At 38.6% G+C, this 23325-nt stretch overlaps 2 protein-coding genes across 6 annotated transcripts in view; both read left to right on the top strand.

Moving 5' to 3' along the window:
* The window catches only part of slit3 (slit homolog 3 (Drosophila)), a 300273-nt gene extending 296179 nt beyond the window's left edge, over positions 1-4094 (top strand). The window contains exons 34-38 of the mRNA XM_037780827.1: positions 1382-1536; positions 2098-2258; positions 2460-2617; positions 2775-2980; positions 3090-4094. Of these exons, the coding sequence (XP_037636755.1) occupies positions 1382-1536; positions 2098-2258; positions 2460-2617; positions 2775-2980; positions 3090-3343 (934 nt within the window). The 3' untranslated portion in view covers positions 3344-4094. The remainder of the gene's footprint in view (positions 1-1381; positions 1537-2097; positions 2259-2459; positions 2618-2774; positions 2981-3089) is intronic.
* Positions 4095-10013: 5919 nt separating this feature from the next.
* Positions 10014-22201, top strand: LOC119494391 (signal-regulatory protein beta-2-like). Of its 5 annotated transcripts, XM_037780237.1 has the most exons (6): positions 19617-19720; positions 19827-20153; positions 20383-20733; positions 20894-21034; positions 21199-21248; positions 21328-22195. In XM_037780237.1, exons 1-6 carry the CDS (start codon positions 19678-19680, stop codon positions 21466-21468), a joined length of 1053 nt encoding a protein of 350 aa, XP_037636165.1. In that variant the 5' UTR covers positions 19617-19677; the 3' UTR covers positions 21469-22195. The 5 variants fall into 5 exon arrangements, 4 of the variants coding, with proteins under 4 accessions (XP_037636167.1, XP_037636165.1, XP_037636164.1 ...); XM_037780239.1 differs by lacking the exons at positions 19617-19720; positions 19827-20153 and adding an exon at positions 10014-10165 and having other exon boundaries at positions 21328-22194; XM_037780236.1 differs by having other exon boundaries at positions 19640-20153; positions 21328-22197.
* The last annotated feature ends 1124 nt before the right edge of the window (positions 22202-23325 follow it).

The following is a 23325-nucleotide window of genomic DNA, read 5'->3' as shown; positions in this document are numbered from 1 at the left end:
CAAAACACGTCAGTGGGGCTGTAAAGTGTGGTCGCAGCTCGCCGGCTCCTTTTCTGGAGCGGCGGGGAGTGAGGCGGAGGCGCCGTTAGACCCAGCGGCTCGATGTTCAGCTCATTTTTACTCATTTACTCTGGCTCTATATGCTTTGTAACGTTACTACTCCATTGCTGGTTCAGCTGGTACTGCAAAAACTTCACCTCAGTGAGTCTGTGAGTTTATATCAGGGCTGTCAAAGTTAACGATTATAACGTGTTAATGCAAATTAATTTTATCGCCACTAATTTCTCTAATGTATAAACGCAACTTGCAATTTTTTGGGTTGTAGCAGGCTCAGTTTTAAAGCTAGAGTGAAGATACTGGCTTGTCGCAAAGGAGGCCAAATAACGCTCCAAATTTGCACAAACTTTTGGTGAGGAAAAACTGGCATGGCCATTTTCAAAGGGGTCCCTTGACCTCTGACCTCAAGATATGTGAATGAAAATGGGTTCTATGGGTACCCACGAGTCTCCCCTCTACAGACATGCCCACTTTATGATAATCACATGCAGTTCGGGGCAAGTCATAGTCAAGTCAGCACACTGACACACTGACAGCTGTTGTTGCCTGTAGGGCTGCAGTTTGCCATATTATGAGTTGAGCATATTTTCTATACTAAATGCAGTACTAGTGAGGGTTTCTGGACACTTCTTGTTATTGTTTTGTGTTGTTAATTGATTTCCAGTAATAAATATATACATACATTTGCATAAAGCAGCATATTTTACCACTCCCATTTTGATGAGAGTATTAAATACTTGACACATCTCCCTTTAAGGTACATTTTGAACAGATAAAAAAATTAATTTGCGATTAATCGCATTAACTATGGACAATCGTGCGATTAATAGCGATTATGTTAATCGATTGACAGCCCTAGGATATATGACCATCCTGCTACGTTGATTTGAATTGGAATGCACGTTCTACTCCTATTCTATTTCTATGGTCTGGCCATTAAATTATATAAATTTCCCTCAACCCCCATGTTTAGAAACCACAGCCTAGATCAAGGGCACATTGTAATCTCCTCCAAAAGAACGCTGCATAGAGGATGTAATCAGTCTGTTTTACGTCTGAGAATAACATTTCAACACAGATTTCCCTAATTTCTTTTTCATTTGGTTTGGTCGATTTGCAAACACAACAAAACAAGAAAAAGAAATGTTTGGAGTCTGTTTTGTGTCTGGCATTTCCAATTTGCTCTATCATGTTTTTTTCCTCCCTAATTCTCCTGTCTGGTGTAGAATTCAACAGTAATTTATCATAATAGGAACCATACTGACAATCTCTCTTTCCCTTTTTTCTTTCTCTGTGTGTGTGTGTGTGTGTGTGTGTGTTACAGCGTGGAGTCAGTGAATGACGGGCTTTTCCACACGGTCGAGCTGTTGATTCAGAACCGCTCACTGAGCCTGGTGGTGGATAACGGCGCCCCCAAGAGCCTGGGCAAGCTAGCACGCCAGCCCTCCGTCGACCACAACACCCAACTTTACATAGGAGGTATGCACACCCATTTATACATACATCTATAGACACATGTTCTGAACATGCAGAATGTACTTTTTCCTGCCCTTTACTGCCTTTTTGTGGTTGTGATCACATGTTGGCCATGTACAGCTACATACAAATACGCCCACAACATGCAAATACACACACACACACACACACACACACACTGAAGCCCAGCGAGGGATGTGGTGAGGAGATGGAGAACTGTTTTTGTTCAACTTTTCCTCACAAAAAGGGGCTAGACACGCCCCTGAGAACAGTCAGCCTTTTTTTCCTCAAGTAATAGAAAGAAACATAATGTTGTTGTGCAATAGTGAGAGCTGTGCTTCTTGCTGGAACATTATATTTTACTATAAGAGTCAATCAAGAATGAAACCAGAGATGAGTGAAGCGTATTAATCAAGAAATCTGCCTTTCAATTTGTTTTCTTTTTTCTCTGTTTCCCTTATTTTCATCACATTCTTTTATCCCCTTTCTCTCAACTCTCATGCCTCTTTATTCACATTCTTCGTTTTCCATAATTTCCTGTTTTGTTCTCCTCCGCTTCCCCAGGTGTACCATCTCAGGTGGTGGCCTCAGGACTACGACCCGGCCCTGAACGCTCCCCTCAGGCTTTTAACGGATGCATCCACAATGTCCGAATCAACGGGGAGCCCCAAGACCTGAGTTACCGAGCCGCAGGAGGAGCGCGTCCACAAGGGGTCGAGGGCAAGGTAATTACATAGGGAGGATTAGTTTTGGGGAAAAAAGCTGCATCATGTACATTATTGGAGAAAGAGCATAAAACACACATAATAAACATTGTACTGATATTTGTCAAATCTTTGCATGATGTCCATCTCCTCTTCTATTACCATTAAAATGCCCTTTGACTCGGCTTCCCATGACAGTATTTTCCTCCTTTTCTTCACCAGGGTGAGGGCATTCTCGCCGGGTGTCATTCCTGCAGTGTGTGCGCCCAGGGTGCGTGCAGGGAGGGCGGAGAGACGGGCGTAACATGTGATTGTCCTCCAGGACGCAGCGGGGCCCTGTGTGACCAGACGACAGCACCGAACACCTGTCAGAGCAGCAGGTAAGTCGATATAAAAACCTAAAAAAAAGATAGTGGACCCGTCCTTTAACCCTAATGCTGCAGTAGTTGCCCATTTACACTGAAAACAAAGATGTTAATGACATCTGCCCCAACATAACTCTAACCTGTCTTCCCTCTTTCCTTCTTCTCACTCCAGATGTGTTCATGGTCTGTGTGTGCCGAAGGGTCAGTCCTACAGTTGTCAGTGCACTACAGGCTACCAGGGTCAGTACTGTGATCGACGGCAGGAGCCTCCAGCCTGCAGGGGGCAGCGCTGTGGACATGGGGAGTGTCGTGTGTCAGAGGCAGGAGAGCCCGTCTGCCACTGTCAGCCGGGGTACACCGGGACTACCTGTGACACAGGTAAAATGGAGAATATTAAAGGAGGAGATGGACATCATGCCAAGATTTGACAAATATCAGTGTAATGTCTATAATGTGTGTTTTATGCCCTTTCTCCATTAATGTCCAGAGTTTACATGTCAAGGAGAGATGCTGAGGGAGCAGCTGAAGCGCCACCACCCGATGAGAACGTGCACGTCCACCAGCAAGATTCCCCGCATGGATTGTCCCCGATCCTGCCAGGCGGCAGCACCCCCGGGCGTTTGCTGTGGCGTCACCAAAAACAGAAGGAGGAAGGCGGTGTTCCGCTGCACCGACGGCACCTCGTACTCCGAGGAGATGGAAACGGCTCTGGAGTGCGGCTGCTCCAAGTGCCCGTTGTAACAGCACCGTTTGTTACGTTTGTTTTGCAACACCCACCGCTGCCATTTTGTGAATTCTACACGTCAACGAGGCTGTCGCTCTGAGATCTTTCAACGTTCATGAGCACCACCATTATGTGATTTTTTTTTTTTTTTTTTTTTGTACACATTCAGTTTCAACGCCGCCAATTTGCTGCCAAGAGAAACCGCAAAACAAAAATGGGACATGTGTGCGTGTGTTTTTTGACAGAGAGAAAATATATTGTAAGATATAAGTGAGAAAAAAACATAGAACTTATTTTTATTATGGATTTTTTTTTCTAAAAGATGATAAAAGGACTGATAAGTTGTGTTTTTTTTAATATGTTGATTATATAATGTGTTACATAGTATGGAAAGTTATTTTGTACCTTGTAAGGAGAAAAAAATACACAACAAAATAGATTAACATTCCTTAAAAGTATATGAATTTATATGTATGTATAAATCTATATAAATATATACCCTAACCCAATGAATTCTATATTTTCAAAGTGTATTTGCATGATGTTAATGTGAGTGCTGATGTGTGGGAGGCTTTGGACACTGAGAGAGGAGGGCTGCGTTGATTCCACGACCAGGAAAAGGTGGCGGTCTTTTGTTGCCCTCCCTCTTGGAGAGGAAAAGGGAACTGTATGTGCCTAGCTAACCTGCTTCACTATATAATGGACATCATCCTCACATGTGAGTTCTTTGAGAAACCATAAAAGACTCTTTCCACAGAGATGATTTAACACATTGTTCTAATGTTGTGTTATTCTTTAGTTTGCTGTTGCACAACAGACTTGGAGCCACGTGAGGTTTGACATGTTTGCTATTCATTAAAGTGAGGTATTCCCATTCAAATCAACAACAGTGAACCATACTGTAAATTCAGCATCATGCTGAATTTATACCTATTAGCTGCTGAGATCTGAAGGGATAGTTCGGGTGTTTTGAAGTGGGGTTGATGTGAGTGAGTCAATGTATTACCTACAGTAGATGACGGTTGCAGCAATGTACTGCTGTGGAAAATGTATTTTGGTCACCTAAAAGAAAGACACACCTAAAAAAATCAATATCAGTTTAAGTGTACACTATGTTTAGAATATTTCCCCCGGTTTACTTCGCTGTCAGACAGCTATACAGTCTATGTTTCCGACAGGGAACTGAAGCCGTTATCTATGTTTAAGCAAAAAGAAACCAGATTCCATCGGAAAAAAAATGTAATTTTACCTCGCAGAACATGGAAGTTGCTGGTCTAATGCTGTCTCGATCGGTGAGTTTGTTCGTGTTATTGTGTGATTTTGGTTATTTCGGATTCAACAAAGTCTCACAATAGCACAAACAAATAAACCAATCGAAGCAGCGGTAGACCAGCAACTCCTGTGTTCTGTGAGGTAAAATTACAGTTTTTTTCAATGGAGTCTGGTGGCTTTGGCCATGCCGACCGTCATCTACTGTAAGTAATACACTGACTACGGATAAGCACCTCATACAACCCCACTTAAAAAACACCCGAATTATCCCTTTAAAATACGTAGGTGGAAACAGGAAGCCATTTTTTAATCAAACCACTTTCATTTAAAAGAGTGACTTAATAATTCCATGCTGAAAACAAGTGTTTCACTGCTTCCTGTGGTTGAACGTTTCAAGTGTGTATCACTCCTGAGTGTTTGTGATCACAAGTATGCTCTGTTACACTTGTAACCACCCCAAACAGTGATGTCACGGTGCACTGAGGTACACTTCTACATCACTGCAGCAAGGTGAGATGTTGAACCTCTGGAGTAAAAACAGCATTTTCAGCTGGTTTAAGTTGCTTTTCACATGGCTGCTCAACATGAGTTGATTTTTCTGACAGGACAGGGAAACCATTTTGAATAAAGCCATTATGCCAAAGTCAAATGTATTTGCCTTAACGGATAAGTATGTCAAAAATGATTGACAGATATTGTTGATTTACACAACTCTAAGTGCCTTGGTGTACTTATTTTGAAATTCAAAAAATGTTGCTGCAATATTGTCGTCGACTGCTACTGAATGTTTGACGATTTTGGATGGATGAAGGTGCCCGTATCCATGACAACACAATCAAAACTGTATGGTGGCCTTTCTTAGTTCCCAAAGAAGATGATGCTTACAGTAAATAAATACCCATCCGTACTTATCAGGTTGTGTGTGCAGGCCCTATGAAATGTGTAGAAACTCCAAAGCAATTGAAACAATTTCATTGAATTATTTGTTGATATTAGCCTCATGTTTAATGTGAAACTGCAGCATCAGCAAGAATCAATTTTTTTATTTTTCCTCTTACAGTGTTAATGTGTGATACATTCAGTGTTATATGATAAGGGATAATGTACAGTGAGTGGGTCATTGTTGTGAAATAAACCCTGCTAGCTGTACATTATCGCACCTATTACACGGCTACTTAGTTAAGGAATCAATAATTTGACACAAAAATGGTCCTCCAGAGTCCAATAGCAACGGTCTGATGTACATAGCAACGGTCTGTTATAAAGAAATAACAGACCATAGAACGCTTTGATTGACCAATCAGAATCGAGTATTCAATAAAGCCGTGTAATATCTTTATATAATGTCTGATTGTTTGGTGTGCTTTGAGGTGCATACATACAGAAAAACAAATTTCCACGAAGCATTTACCGCAGAAATGTTCACTTTTTAGTTTAAGGTGACGCTTTTTGATCATTTTAAATCTCCACATTGACTGGTGGAGGTTAAATGAGTGGCTAAAGACAGTGTGCTCCAGTCTGATCACAGCAAACCTCCACATTATCAACCCAGTTACCTGATGCGTTAAAAGCAGCTTCTGTAACTTTGTCACTGTTTTGGACCAAGGTACCACAACGCAGCCGGACATCAGTACGGTTTTTAACCACCTATAGATGACTAACATGATTAAAAGTATAGCAAAAGACTATAATGTAACTACTACTGTATTGTTTACTTTATACATTGTTGCTTTGTTTACAACCGGTGCAAAGTATTGTCACACTTTTACAGTTAATTCACAGCTCTAATATTCTGGGTTTGAGACATATCAGTATTATTATCTTTGCCTGTCAATGTCACAGTTTTCCACATCTTCTGATCCATCTACCTAATTCTCCTCCTCACTTCTTTTCTTCATGTCTTCCCCTTCCTGCTTTGACTTTTATCTTTGCATCTTTGTCCAAGACGTCTCCTCTATTTGCTCCAGTCGTTCATTTCCAGCATCTCCTTTTTCCTCATTCTTTGCTCCCATTCTTGTTTTCACAACAATTTCAGCTTCTATCTTTTGCTTTATTCATCCCCTCTTTTCCTCTTTATCCTAAAGGTTTAGTTCTTCATTGTGAACAGAATCAAACACCTTAGTTATTAGTTGTTGACAATAAAAAATAACCGTAAAGTCAGTCATTTCCATTTTCCAGGTCTTAGGTTTAAAAAAACATGAATATGTGAGTGATGATAATTGATACTTATGTTGAATGTTCAAATTAAACTACCATTGAAACTATACTAATCCTCCATGTCTGAGTCTGGAATTAATGTTTGACTGCAAATCTTAATTCGTGCAACAAAATCTCCCACAAAATTAGTAGTATTTACAGTATTGATTTAGGATCTGGTACCTATATTTTTTGTGGAAGCAGGTTGCAAAGCCAGCAATACCCAAATATTTGGGTAAGACTGGCTTTGCAACCTGCTTCCACAAAAAATAGCTCCAATGTGATATTATTTTTTCTCATTTTCTTTATCCATGGTGTCAGCACTCGTACCAACTGACTGATGTACCATCAAAACATTCTGCAACAAATTGTATGTATTGACTGAAGGTACTTTGATTAAGTAATTAATTAACCCTTTTTTACATTGCCAAAAAAAAGCCAGATTTTTTTTATAACCTTATTTTCCTAAAAGAAAATAATCTCAGCTACTTGGTGGAGATTATTTAAACCTGCTTCAAATCACAATTTACTGGTTTTACGATTTTTTTTTTCATTTTCTTGATTATAGTGGACAAATTTGCCTTATTGTGTCTTCCTAGATACTGAGATAATTTCAAGACATTTCCTGATAAAAAAAGGAAAGACTAGAACAGCAATCCAATTTGATTTTTTAATATTATTTTATGATGATTGCGTATAGTCTGAACGTGTTTTAACAACATTTCAGTGTCTGTGTTTAAATTGAATACATATGTTGAAGTAGCTGAAATAAAGCCTGAATGCTGTTGAGCCATGATCCAAATAGATGTCTACAATTTAAAATCTAGTTCAACCTTTAAAATCAGCAAACACATTATTATATATACGATTTTATAATAATCATGTAAAGTAACGGCTCTGTGTGAGGTTTTCAGCCAAGGACCCAGCACGGAGGGAGGGGAAGTGGGCCAAAGAGTCAAAAGTTAAAGGGACTGTTTGTAAGAATCAGAAATGCTTGTTAAGAGCGACACCTGTGGCCGGCAAGTCAACGAAAGTTAGCGTCGGGCTCGCGCTTGCTTGCTCTACATAGACATGAACGGGCATCGCTCAAAACACACGTCAGCTAAAACCACAATATCACTCTATATTTCACCTGCTTGGCAGTAATGTTAGCTGACCAGAAAAAGGTCTCTCCATGAATCAGTGCTGATCTTAGTGTTGGGAAACACCGGCACCCGGTCGGAGATGATAACGTTTCTCTCTGCGGAGCCCCGTCACTTCACAAGAAACAGAAAACCTCTGTTGGTCTGGAGGAGCTGCAGCAGTTATTTCTGCACAAACGTCCACTGTAGATTTATTAGATATCCTCAGAGCTACTAACTCTTCTGCAGTGTGTAGTGTGCGCGCATAGACGTGAGGTGGAGCGATCTGAGTGAAGGCAGGCAGTCAGACAGAGGAGCAGAGACTCCGGCCCTGGAAACCAAAGCTACGGTCTCCCCCGCGTCCTCCGATGGCCGCGGTCACTAGGGCTTCACTAGATATAACTTTACGGTTTTGGTGCTTCCGTGTAGTTTGTGTTGGAGTCTGAGCCTGAACAGCGTAGCCACACGCTAGTGCGCATATGTGAGCGCGAATGGGAAACCGACCTGGGTGATTTATACGTGTAGAAGGTTACAAACAGTCCCTTTAAAACAAATTATATGACTCATTTATTTTTTTTTATTATAAAATTGTCTTTACAAAGTTTTGCAAATTTGTATGGATCCTTTTAATTTTCTTTGATATGGTCTGAGTAACATGGATGATAAGAGCATTGACAACATGTTCTTTATGGTTGATAAATGGTATATGATTATAGGAATATTTACAGCTTGGTGAGTACAAAGTGTATGTATTTAACAGACATTTGGTACAGTTTGAATAAAGCTGCTGCCAAGTCTCCCTCACTATCAAAAAACAGTGTCATTTACAGTTTTTCTCAATTGTTTACACACAAATACTGGTACTTGACACACAATGACCACAACATGTAACTCATGCACCAACCCCCTGAACCAATTCTGCTAAACTACAAGCACAATTCCTGCTTTACACTCAAATTGCAGTTCTAAAACACACTTTTTTCAAAACACTACACACAATTCTCTGCATTTGGCACAATTTTCATGAAGAAAATCTCGTTTTCACAAGGAACACACTGTCATTCAAAATTCTAAAGTCAATTGCCCTACTATGCACACTGACTCATCACATGGGCAAACACCTGTCACACAGTGTTACAATTAGCAATCATGGAAAGTGTATGACCAAAATCCACAAACGCGTATACCCCTTCTCCAAGCTATGGAAGACGCATGTGGAGATATAGCAGTTGATGCTTTTCATGGCTGTATTTGACATGCTAAGCGATATTTCCCCCGCTGCTTGGCCAGGGAAGACATTGCTTGTGATGTGGACGAGGTGCTGTGGCCAGACCGAAACAGAAGAGAGGATGCAGCATAGTTTTTTTTTTCGTTTTTTTTTTTACTGTAACTGTATACAGTAAATTCTTCTGTTGTTTTGTATGTAGACCACTGTATGTGCAACTTTGTGTTGGTTGGGATGTACACTGTGTACATTGTTTTTGTGGGGAAAATAAAATATATTTGTTACCGTGTATTTGTGTGTTCTGAGTATAAAAACAATATTCTAAAATATTTTACAACACACTTATGTATGTACTGTCTGTAGTAAGTGTAACACTGAACAAAAAAAAAGGCCTAAGTCATCATGATGAATGGAGAAGAAGTGTTTTCCATTCATCATAGTGTTTTACATTGAGCACATCAGTGTTCAACTGGTTCTTATAAATGTCTATTCATATGATGGTTTGTGTGTGTCATTTGAAAACAAAATACCATTTTGAGAAGAAATAACATTGTTTTGAATGTAAAGTTTCATTTTGCAGGAGAATTGAGGGGTTTTGCCCATTGTGTGTGTGTTTTTTGATTTGTGTGTAGAGTTCTGAGAGTATGAGGCATGCTTTCAGAAAATGTGTGTAAACAATCGAGAAAAACTGTAATAATAATAGTGTCTTTGTCACATAACAAACTTCTTCTTCTCTTGTCTCCCCCATTTTTTGTGTTTCCTCAAATGAGTGAAACAGCGCCCCCCTAGATTGTAACGGCCAGTAACCGTCAGTCTGTGCGGTCAAACATGGTACTGCACCTTAAAGTCAACGGAAAGAGGAGCCAGGTGAAGTTGATTAAAACATCCTGAGTAGCTATCAAACAATTAGCTAGATGCTAAACTGCGAGTGGACAAAGCAGTTGGGAAAGAAACTCTAAATTAAAGAGTGGGACATGTTATGACATGGATACTTCATGACAGAAAGGAGAATGGTCTTCAAATAGGTGAGTGATAAACACACAGTCTGCCTGTCTCTTCTTTCTTTGTTTGTACTGTTGATTTAACTCCTTGCTGCTGCTGCTGTGCTGTTGTTGCTGCTACACAGGAGTGTTATTGTTCTATCCTGTTTTATGTTGCTGTGTGCTGGCTACATGGACACAGTTATAAGCCTGAATTGCTGTGAATAATTTGCTATTTCTGCAGTGTTGTATTTACTGGTAGTTCAGTCACCTTGTTGACTCTGTGTGGTTTGTGGATAAGCCTCTGCAGAAAGCCTGCAGCTGGTTTCTGGAGAGTTTCTTCCTTCTCTTTTTGATTTCAAGCTGTGCTATAAGTGCTGTTTGTGTATGCATATAAGATAAGAGTTACTAGTGCATGTATTTGATACATGCACTGATGCTTTTTAATGTTACTGCAAACTTAATGATCTGTGAATGTTTCAGTGTTATTAGAATCTATCTAAACCTGTATCAGAGGTATAAGCTTTGTAGTACTGAACATATTCTTGTATACAAATGAGATGTGTGTAAGCCATATATCTATGATATATGCATTGTTTGTTTTTGATGTGAGCATAAGTCTGTTGTCTAAATATTTAGACATTACATACATACATACAGACATTTTGACATGTGATATTAAGAAAAGCCCAGGTGAAATTGAAAACATTAACCATGGCTCAGCTCCATTAATTGTCTCAGTAAGCTGTTCCAGTCAGCCAGCATGCCATAAGCAATGCCATAACCTCTAAGTGGAATGCAGCTATCATTAATTTTATTAAATACACATTGTGCTTCTCCAACCATGACGAGTCAAAATGTCTGCTGTGAACAGTGGGTAACCTCCGGGTCTGAAAAGTGAAGCCAATGCTGTCCCGTAAAGCCCCACTCCAGTGTATTTTGACATTTCTATTATATTTCATATTTATGAGTCATTTCCTGACTAAGTTGTTTGACCACATTGTTTTGTTTTTTTGACAAATAACTTAATTTTGTGCTCAAAGTAAAAAAAGAGAAAGAAAATAAGTTTGTTGGTAAAATTGGAATATGACGTATGACTATAGTAGAAGCTGCAAGTCATACTCATCCTCCAAGCTGCAGACGCACTCATGCTAGTTTACATCTGAGCAGCAGAAAACTGATAAATCTGTTTATTTGTCTATCAGTTTGTCTTTCTAGTTAGTTCGCTAGTTAGGTGACGTTGTAGTTAGCATTAGCTAACTGAGGGGTTTTATTTTATTTTTTTAGTTTCCTCCATCTTAGTTTAGTGCTTTTATTTTCACAATTGCCTTTGTGTTTGTAGTGAACGGGTGCAATCAACGCAGTGTATTAGTCTACATGAAAACCCACCGGCAGAATGAACACAATCTCTCTCACTCGCTGTCTTCTTCACCGTCTCTTCCTTGAGATAAATTCACAGAAAGCAGCCGATGCTGATTTGGAGGTTTGCCGGGTCAATGGGGAGCGCAACTTTCAGCTAAAAAGACAACAAGAGAAAAGTTCCTTTAGAGAAATAAACAAATCACAGTGCAGCCCGCTGCGGTGTCAGTGCTGGGAGCTGAGGCGAGAGCGGCCGGTGCTGGTCGGTGTTGCACCTCCAAAATGTCCCGAAACTTAATTTCAAACGGCAGACCTGGGCTACGTCTATCTGTCCTCCGGTGCGTTGTGGCTGGCATGCGGCAGTGCGGCTCCTCGGTGCAGCAGCAGCCAGATGGCTGCCTCGCCAGGAGGAGACGGTAAAGCAGAGAGCGAGTGAAAGAGAGAGTCGGTGTGTTGCGCTATTTTTGATCATTTTGTTTTTTATGAATCTATTTCCATTAATTCTTTATTGTAAAACATTTATTTAATAAATTAGTTGTTCACTTTAAACCCTATGTGTGCGCACAGCCCACAATGTCGACTCAAACCTTCAAAGTATGTTTCCCCGTTAGTTAACTCAACACATGACACATTTTACATTATATTATTTATATAGTTATAAATTAATGGATTTATTTGGCAAATTAATGGATTATGTCTGTTTATGATATTGTAAAAAGTTAGTTTATTTCTGCATATGACATAGAAAATGCAGCCTGAGCAGATGAACCCTACATTTCAATTTTATTCCCGTTATTTCTCGTTAATTCCCATGGAAAGTTTCCATCTTGAACATTTCCGGAATTTTGCAACCCTAATCTGGACCAAAATGATGGACGGAGCGACCGACAGTTCAACATTAGAGCTGCTGTTAGCATGACTAATGAAATCTGAACTGCTCAACGCTTAATCTGGTGAGTTCATGTTTTATTTGTTAATTTATAAAACCATCCGTGTCCTACCAAAAGATGGCAGCAGTGTCAAGAGAGATGAGACTATTGTGTATCCTGTATGTGCAGAATGTAGCACAAGTGATTTGACTGATGCTTTAACTAACTGCAACTATTTTTAAGATGTATATTTTAGCATAAATGGACCAATAGATGGACTCTTTAATGTCATCATCAGTCTTCAATGTAGCAGTACTTTACCATGTTCACTGCCAGATACACAACATTTGATAGACAAGAAGATATTTTAATAGTAACATTAAAAAATTCCCTTATATATAAGTGCTAAAAGATGAAGCAGTAGGGGAGGTGTAGGGAGTTGAATTTGCTGTAACTATTGCTCAGCGTTAATGTCTGCAGGCAGACTGATGTTGTGGTCAAGTATGATTGAACGGTGTATAGAAATATGAGGGAGGGGAATTCACACCCCCAAGGAACCAACTCTATAAAAGATTCAACAGTTTCCAGATACTTCGTTGTCACTGCGCAGTGTCTTCGAGACAGGTAAATACACTTTTCATAACCTATATTATGGTTTAGACAAATGTGGTGAGTTATGTTAAACAGCAAAATAACAAATACTATGTTTCTGTTTTTTGCATAAAGAACCAACAAGTAAAGAAGAAAAAAGAAGTCACCACGTTTCCAGGGTTCTCACAGTGTTGGTGAGTATTCACACAGGAGTTATATATATCTTGTGGTTGTGGTTTTTTGCATTTTGTCTGTGTAGCTTTCAATACAGGCCTGCAACTCATTATACTTATTAACTTATAAGAGGTCTTTAATTTTGCTGTATTTATGTGAATGCCACTTTAGCGTTTAACGTGTAAAAAGTAGTTAGTGTAGTTTAGCATGTTATGTTAATTAGCACAAACTACAGCTGAGGCTCATGGGAATAACATTTTATGTAAAGATATTTTGTCATAAATCAAAAATATTGGACACATTTTGACCTGATGATGACGCTAGATGAAAGGTCAGGGGATCACTATAGTTATTCCAATTCATCCAGAGGAAGCTGTGAATGTCTTTACCAAATTTCATGGCAATCAATCCAATAGTTCTTGAGATTTTTTAGTCTCGGCCAAAAGTAGTGGACTGGCACAGCAACATTGCCATTCATAGAGCCGTGCCAACCAGCTACCACCATTGCCCTGAATGCGGTCGGGGTTTATTTCACAACAATGACCCGCTAGCTGTACATTATCCCGCTTATTACAGGGCTACTCACTTAAGAAATCAATGATTTGACACAAAAATGGTCCACCAGATTCCGACATCAGAACAGCGCCCGTAGCAACAGTCTGTTTTACATAGCAACGGTCTGCTATGAAGAAATAACAGACCGTAGAACGCTGTGATTGACCAATCAGAATCTAGTATTCAACAACGCCTTGTAATAAGAAAAGAGAGCGGATGGTCGGTGTCGTGTCTCTGTTCATCTTTTCTTTCCATGCTCTTATAAATGCATAATCTATAAGGTTGTTTTGTATATTTGTTATTAAAAAAACACACACAGGGAGCGCCGTCGCGGTGTGTACCGCTGTGAGTCAGTCTTCAGTCCAATATTCTAGCACAGATAGCAAACTGTTGAATTTGACATAAAGTATATATTTGGATTAGAATCACAGACTCAGCATATAAATAGGCCTATCTATTACTGTCATTAAAAATTTTAATTATAATGACGGGTTATGATAGATTATGACATAATTTTTACAACCCTGTTAATCAAAATGACGAACAACAAGAAAGTCTTACGCAACCACTGCCTGAATGTTCTGTTTTTCTTGCCTTTTCTTCTTCAGAGAATCATGAAGATCCAGGTTGTCTGTTTGCTGCTGGTGCTGCTCTCTGCCACTGTGCTCTCTCAGAATGCAAAAATCAAACATCAATACCAGAAGTTCATAAACCAGCATATCAATGAAAGGATGAGTGTTGATATGTGCGATAGTGTGATGGAAGCAAGAAAGATCGCCAAGATCAAAAACAAGTGCAAGCAGATCAATACCTTCATCCTATCCAACATCAGAACAGTGAACTCAATCTGTGTGAATAAAGGAGAGCCATATAGGGGCATGACCAAAAGCCTCGAACGCTTTACCATAATTGTCTGTAAACTGAAAAAACAGCATACCAGGCCTCTCAAATGTCATTACCATGGTGAACAAAAGTTCAAGAAGAAAATTATAATCAAATGTGTAGGAGGCTTTCCTGTGCACTATGGCGGAGACATTGCTCACTGTGACAACTGATTGAACAACTCATGTGTTCACTTGCTTGCTAAATAAACAGTTTGACAGCTTACATTTGTGTCTGTTTTATAATTGTCTCAATAGTCAACAGAGTAGTTATGGATATCATTATAAATATATATTATTAATAATGGTTATAGCATGATATAGCAAATCTATCTTTAATTCATAAAGTTGTAATGCCCTTCATTTTGTGCATCAGAATATAGTCAGTATCGGATCCAATTACAACATTTACACTACAAATCTGGGATAAAATAATTAAAAAATATAAACTCGAAAAGGAAATAAATAAACTGAACTGGGTTGCATATGATCCAGAATTTAAACCAGAGGTCTATGACCTAAGGTTCAAACAATGGACAGAGCGACTATCTTATGAAAGACGTACCAACTAAAAATTAAAGGCAATATCTTTGAGAAGAACTGGGAAAAATGGATCATTTACATGAAACGTGATGCATGTGTTGATGGAGAATATATACATGTTTAACTGCCCCTGACAACTTTTTATGTTAAATGTTAAGAGCTGAAAATGCAAAATAAATATCAAAGTTTAGAATATTGTCAGTATCATTCATTGTTTCAAAAATAAAAATAGCTTTTGATCTTTCTAGTCTCACAGCACCGTGTGAAAATGATGTGCACAACAGCCAAGCAAGTCCCAAGCAAAGCCACAAATGCAGCAGCTACACTAATGAACAAAAGCTGTGGCTGGCCATTTCTCAGCCCCTGACCACAGCCCAAGACAAATTACTGAGAGCAGAGCCGACTTGTATTTGAACAGGATGTTGGAGGTTAAAAGTGCAAAAAAGGTCAGTGATAAGTTTGCAACTTGTGGGTGTGGGAAAGGTGGTTACAGACACTGCTGCATGCTCATCAGTGATGCTGCACTGAAGTAGAACCTCTCCTTAATACCTATCAGCATCTGTAACTCTTAAAGGTCCAGCATTATCCATTTGGATGCTATTTATTTATTTAGACACCTGTCCACCACAACTGTCAGATCTGTTACATCTCCCTTATGTTCAATTTGAAGATAAATACATTCACAAACCATTTTTACTCTATTAGAATATTGTCTGTAGCATTTTTTTGTAGATGGAAACATAGCTAATGGAAGCTCATAGATGACCTTTATACTGTAAATGTATTAATTGTTTAAAAAAAATGTTAAATATTGAGATATGCGATACTTAGGAAACGTTTGCATCATTCAACAAAGTTCTGTCTTTCTTGTCACAGCACTGTGCAGCACAATTGCCTGGGAAACAATCACCAAAGCCAAATGCAACCGCTAAGCAGACAGACAAAGGCTGTGGTTGGCTATATACTGTAGGGCTAAGGCTTATGTTAGAGAGGTTAGAGATGCAAAAAAGAAGAGCTACAAGACAAGTTTACCTGTTTTTCTTTGCTTGTATTCAGCATGTGCATGTTTTATGGTATAAATCATTGCCTAAGTGCTTTCATAAAAAAAAAATTGCATTGCTGTATTTTAGTTGTAGTCCGGATCCTGTTCATACTGACTTTTTACACACGGAGTAAACATGAATTTACACAGACTGACAGGAAACTCGTTGTTTGGACAGTTTTGTCATCCTGCATCATCAGGACCCACAGAGGAAATCAAATTCTAGTAACTGACAGAAGTTTATGCAGCACTTTAATGTTTCTGATGTGTATATTTATGTTGTTTGGTGTCAATGCTGCAACTATAGAGTAAATAAATAACTGATGAGTATTATTAGACTGCAAACCGACTGCATGTTATGAATAATGACCAACAGGTAGAGACGGGATTGTACAAAAGCCCTTTTGGTTGCACTATGAAGTGATGTGTTCGTTATAAAGACATCAAAGTCCAGAAATGAACTGCCAGAGTCAACGGGTATGGAAAGATACTTACTTGTAGTGTTTCATCCAAACTCATACTAAACTAACACTAAAATACGTCTGATCACAAACTGAAACAGCAACTTGCTGACACTGACAGGAAAACCAATTGTTCCGAAAAAAAAAAAACCCAAAACTCTTCAGTGTCTTACGTCACTAATAAAATTAAAATATTTAATCATCCAAGGTAAGCAACGTATTAAATATGACCTGCTATTCATTTCCTGATTTTACAAATTGACTCAGATTGCCTGTTATATATGCTCCATTAAACAATTCACCGGCACAGATGTGATGTGAGAGAATACATGAATCCATATCGACATGAGAATGATCTCAGGCCTGGACCACCATCATGGCTGAGAAATTTGGAGCAGATTTGACAAAGTATTCTGAAGTTACAACAACTTCCTGTTTCATGGCGAATCACGCCAAATGGCCGCCATGCCACGGCAACGCCGTTCAACGAAAACTCAGTCTTCACAATAATGCATCATCAAGGTCTTAAGGCTTTTGTGACCACATTTGAGGTGAACCTGGTCAACCTGCTAGGAAGAGTATAATAAAATAGAAAACATGTAATTTCATGTTGCCAGTAGGGGGCTCTATGAGTGTGACTCAATATGGACATGTGCATGTCCTCAGGACTGGAGCCTTATCATGCCTGAGAAATTTGGGGCAGATCGGACGATGTACAGTGGAGTTACAACAACTTCCTGTTTCATGGCGAATGGCTCAAAACGGACGCCACGCCACGGTCAGGTCGTTGAGTGAAAACTCACCATTTGAATAACTTTTCATCCTTAAGGTCTTAAGATGGTCCTGACCAAATTTTAAGTTGATGTGATTAGATCTGTAGGAGGAGTTCGTTAAAGTACACAACCTATAAAACACTAAAAATGGGCGAAAATCGTACATTAAATTCAAAATGTCTGACTTCCTGTTGAGTTTTGGGCATATCCCCCTTTTTTGGGCTTTTTTGTTTGTCTTCACATGTTACATCTGTCTGCCAAATTTCAAACATGTAGGTGAAACCGGAGCGAGGGGCTCAATTTTTCCAACTTTCTAGGGGGCGCTAGCGAGCCATTTTGCAACACCCAAGCCCGAAAGCCTTAAAATATCTAATTTTCACCGCGTCTGATAAGTGTGCCAAGTTTAACAACTTTTTGAGCATGTTGAGGTCGTCAAAAAGGCGATTAATTTGGAAGAAAAAGAAGAAGAAACACTACAGTTTCAATAGGGCCTTCGCTGCCCCGACGGTGTTGGTACTCGGGCCCTAATAAAACCCCATTGTTAGAGCATGGATGTCTAATGATATTGAGATTACATGAATGTTTACAGTCCACAAAATCAAGATCAAGCAGTCAACAAACATTTTCATTAGTTTGAATGAACCTGTACCAGAAGATGGCAGCAGAGTACAGAGAGAGAGAGGGGACTATTTGGGTTCAATATTGTGTTAACAAAACAGATATCCACCAGAAAGTAACTACCAAAGTCAACATGGGAGATACAAGGTAGCACATACAAATGCAATGCTACATCTGCAACTATAGAAAATCAAAATGACTAAATAAAGCAAAAGATGTTGCTTTAATCAAAAAGTAAGTATATAAGTAACATGTGTATGTGTTTGTGTATGAATTTTATCACAACTGGCCCTTGTAGGTTCATCATAAGTGTTCACTATTTCACCTGTAGTCCAAACTAAAGGGAATAATTCAGTTTTTGATAGATGAAACCTGTTTTTCACTTGTTACGGCCGGTACAGACAGGGCGCTTGAGCAGTGCGTGACGGCTGCCTCGCTGAACTGCTGCGTATCTCGCGTGTGGCGTCCACACTGGCAGCGTTTCTGCTGTTGCTGCCAGTCTTTTCTTTCCACATAGAGTTTGCCTTTCAAAATGCCATTTTTATTTAATTATAAATGTCATTCATATTTATTTTAGACAGATGACAGACAGATTTTGTGAGGAGAGTAACATCCACGCACTAACTCCAAACCAAAAATTTAAATAGACAATGATGAGATCTTGTCTACACATTTTCACCCTGTCGCTGCACTCTAAGTTTGAACTTTGACCTTGCTTGACCTTCCGTACACAACCAATACGATGACTATGACGTTACCTGACTCGTGATGAATTAAAAGCTCTATTCTCGTGTTTCTGAATGTCTTCCCCATCTACTACTCTGAAAGAGGACTAGGGATGCCACGGTGAGCTATTTTTCCCACCGGTTAATAAACTTGTGACAACATCGATGTTACTGATTACACCGGACATTTTACAAGAAAAGATGATGCTCGATATCTGTAGGGCAATTTCTTTGATCTTTAATATTGGATAGCTGTGTGTCTGGCCTCTTTCACTGCAGGGCTTTCACAGGTGCACCGTGCACACCAGCAGAGTTTCAGTTTAGTTTCTGTTGAACTGAAACTAATAAATTCCCAAAACACTTGTTGTATTGTGTAAAAGGTGCATCAGAAGTGTTTGAAATCTAATGAATATTGTCACATTTCAGTGGCTAATTTTTGTCCTCATACTTTGACACTGTGCTTGGATTAAAACTGAAAATGACACCACACAGGAAAATGATAATTATAATTTTTATGTGGTGAAATTTATCTACTTCTTTAAAGGTTTGCAACACATTCAAGATACCACAGAAAAGCAGAAGTTGGTCTTTGAATGTTTTGGAAATGCAATGAACTGTTTGAAATGAATTGCTATTTAGGTTAAAGTTATATTCTAGCCAGAGGATGAAAACAGTGCTGCTGTTCTTTCCACACCACTGACGTCTGTATGTTTTAATTATAGAAATTATGAATCATGTTTTCATGACGCTCAGTGTCAAAACCAAACTGCTGGTGGCATCATGCGTGCAGGTTGGAAAGTACAAGTTGATCATTTCCACTTTTGTGTTAAACTGAAAACCAACATGACGACAGACCAATCAGATTGTTTTGAAACTGTTCCCTCCCATTTGAAAGAGTCACATTAAGACTTATCATCCTGCAGTACAATCTGAATTAACTGCTGTCTCGAGTGGATTAACCAGAAAATGCTGATCATATTTTGTGTAGCTTTCATCTTCACATTTGGGAGTAAGTATGTGTACATAATTCAGTTTCACTTCTGTTATGTTTCACTTATTGTCACTTTTTTATGGTAACTTTGTTGTTAATGTATCATACGCAATTTCTTTTTCAGAATGCACAGACAACCAAAGCTTTGTGACGCAGACTGTTTGTGTTGGAGAAGATGTGATTCTAACATGTAGCCGCCAATCTGAATTGGCAGGATACTTATTTTGGATCCGACTTGTTGCTGGAAACTTCCCTGAAATCTTAGCAGCCACTTATACTTTTGATGAAGGCAATGTTAATAAGACTCCACGCATAATCGCAAAAAAAGAGCCTGGAACATTTGTTCTACATATTACCAAAACAGAGCTGAGTGATTCTGCATTTTACTACTGTCAACAAGTGGTTGAACTACAGTCAACATTTCTGAATAAAACCTTCCTGAGAGTCAAAGGTAAATGAAGCAATATTCACCTTGTTCAGATATTTGATTTCCTGCAGTTTTGTACAATGTGCGGTTCTCTCTTGCATTCAATACTATAAAATATATTTATGTGATTCATAAAAAGTTATTCAAGACATGCAGAAGTTTGTCTTTTGCGAACAAAAATATATTTTGTAAGGAAGGGTGGTGGCCTCATTGGGTTTAACTATACAGGAATATTGTTTTCCTCATTCCCCAGGACCAGAACCTGATATCACTGCCGTCACTCAAGACTTTCAGTCTGATCTGGTCCGTCCAGGAGACTCAGTGACTCTGCAGTGTTCAGTCCTCTCTGACTCTGAGAACAAATGTCCAGGAGAACACAGTGTGTTCTGGTTCAGAGCCGGATCACATGAATCTCATCCCAGTTTAATTTACGCTCATGGAAACGGCGGTGAATGTGAGAACAGTACCGAGGCTCGTTCTCAACAGAAGTGTGTCTACAGCTTCTCTAAGAACGTCAGCTCCTCCGATGCCGGGACTTATTACTGTGCTGTGGCCACGTGTGGGGAGATATTTTTTGGAAATGGAACAAAACTGGACCTTGAAGGTAACCGCCATTTTGCATATTTAATATATTAGAAGTCAAGTTAAATCCTTAAAAATCAACTTCTAGTAAATATTTATAATCTTACCAAGAGGCATATTTAAAGATAAATGATGTGCTTTTAAGCCTTGTTAACTTTTACCGTTTGTTCTTAATATTTCAGCCTCCAACATGTCGCTTGGTGATTGTCAGAGGGCAAATACAACTCTGTGTCTGTTGTGTGTAGCTTTGGCTCTAAGTTTGATTGTTATAGCCTCACTGATATACACCATCAAGAAAAAACAGAGCTTTCATGGTTGTGATGGTAATAAAACTTACTTCACTCTATCACGCATTGATTTAGTAAATTTTACTTGATAAACATTAGTGCTGTGTTTCTTTAGTCAGTCTATCCTTAATTTTCAAAATGAAATCCTGTGCATTCTTGCTGTACATGCTGATTTTTATTCATGGTTTATCATTTTATAGCCCTGCAAACACTTGCTGCAACAACCACTGGTGATCAACAAATTGAGCAGGTGAGTAATTTTGAAGATAAGATGTTTAATTGTTAGTTGACTGCTTCCATCTAATAATGTTGTGCCATATATTATACAGATAGATGAAGACTCGTTGGTTTATGCTGTACCAAACTTCACCAGAGGGAAAGCTGGCAGGAGTGCAAGGAGAGGAGCAAATTCAGTCGAGGGAGAGACCATCTACAGTGCTGTCATCTACACTGCTGTGGCAGATGTTTAGCAGCATGATATGTTACATTAAATGGCAAATTTTTACTTCTGTAATTTGTTTATCTTTACCCAAGGTCAGTGTAATGTGTGTTTGCTACTCTACCTGTCTCTTTTGTGTGTAGTAAAAATGTTAAGCTCTATGGGGAAGATTTATGTTCAAGCTTTCTGTCACAAAAGGCAATATGATAACATTTGGACAAATAACTAACAAATAGGATGAAAGAACCAAGGTATGTAAAGTAAAATGTTTGAGTAATAGATTGCATGTAGTTAAAGCAATGTGAAACCAACACATAACAGACCACTAAGTGCTGATAAACTAACATTACAGTATAGTACAATAATGTAGTAATCTATAGTTTATAGAATGAATGTATAGCATGGAATTTGTACACAAAAGTGAGTGCTAGGGTGACTTCTTTTAAATTTATTTCATTTATTTCTTTTGCACTGTTAAGCAAGGGAAATATACTACTGTAGTTTACAACTTAGGGCTGAGTTATATCAACTCATGGGCTGCTCACGAAATGAAACTGATTTTGATAACAGACTGTTACTAGTCTGAAAGCATGTATCATATTTTCTTAAATCCTAATCTTATGTTTAAAAACAAAAAATAAAGTTTTTTTTTAAAGTCAACCGGAATAGTCTAATATTTTTTTAAAGTTTCTTAAAACTCTTGAAATTAAGTTATGGCGTCAATAGCATGAATCTCCTTAAAATGTACTTGAATATTTATTAAATCTCCACAAATCAGTTTTTCTTAACTATGATTCCTTGGATAATTTTAACTTGATTATTAAAACTTTTAGGCTTGTTGCATTTTGAACTATGCCCATCAGGGCCACACATTATATTCTATATTATATTACATTATATTATACAATTTGGTCTGCATACTGGCATTTTCAATTACTAAATTTTGCAATGTGGATGTACAGTATTGCTTATTGAAACACAGCTCGATATATATATAAAATATATTAATATATATATTATATATATATATAATATAGGTAGAACAGAATTCAGTTTTTTGCATGCAGTATAAATGTGTTATTTTACCTATTCAAAAATGGTGTATTTCTGGTATATACTATGACAGTTTTCCTAAAATTAAATTTAAAAAATCATGATATCGCCTTGCTTACATTATCACAATATATTGAATCGTTACCTCTGTATCATGATACGTATGGTATTGCCAGATTATTGCCAATACACAGCCCTAACATTTACTGTTGGGAGGAAACAGGATGCAAACTTTTCTCTCCTGTGTCAAAGTCTCTTTATATGGCCAACCCTCTACCCCGATAGGTCACTATCACATCTGCTACAACTACAACATGCTGCTTCTGCCTCTAAGAGCAGGAAGTCAGGATTTGCACGACCATAAGAGGTCGCTTGTCAGAAAATGGTTACTGTAACAGAGAAAGTTGTTTAAAGCATTTAAACAAATGACTGATGTTGTGTCCCTTGTTGTGCAGCTAATTTCCTGAGAACTCTGCCATTTCAACTCTGGCACAGACAAAACAACTGCTGCACAAACACAATTTGGAAAGGAAAGTGTCGGTCCACTTCTAAGAGAAGTCTTTAGTCTGCAGTTTATGTGTTGAGATGGCCAACCACTGGATTGTTGGACAGTTGTGTTGCACATGGTGATTTAAGATAATCTGGTAATGATTGTCACAGTTATCAGCTCCAGTGTGAGCATCCCCCCACCCCAATTCTCAGAAAATGAAAATGACTTAAAATAAAGGTGTCTTTCTTTTGCTCGAGTCCTACATCATACATGCAGCATTTCCTGACTGAAAGTGGGTTAAGAAGCAACCACACGTTGTATTTGAGAGCAGCAATTCATATGTAA

Source organism: Sebastes umbrosus, chromosome 9 (assembly GCF_015220745.1).
Source record: "Sebastes umbrosus isolate fSebUmb1 chromosome 9, fSebUmb1.pri, whole genome shotgun sequence".
Lineage (NCBI taxonomy): Eukaryota > Metazoa > Chordata > Actinopteri > Perciformes > Sebastidae > Sebastes > Sebastes umbrosus.
This window is presented reverse-complemented; position numbering and strand designations above follow the sequence as displayed.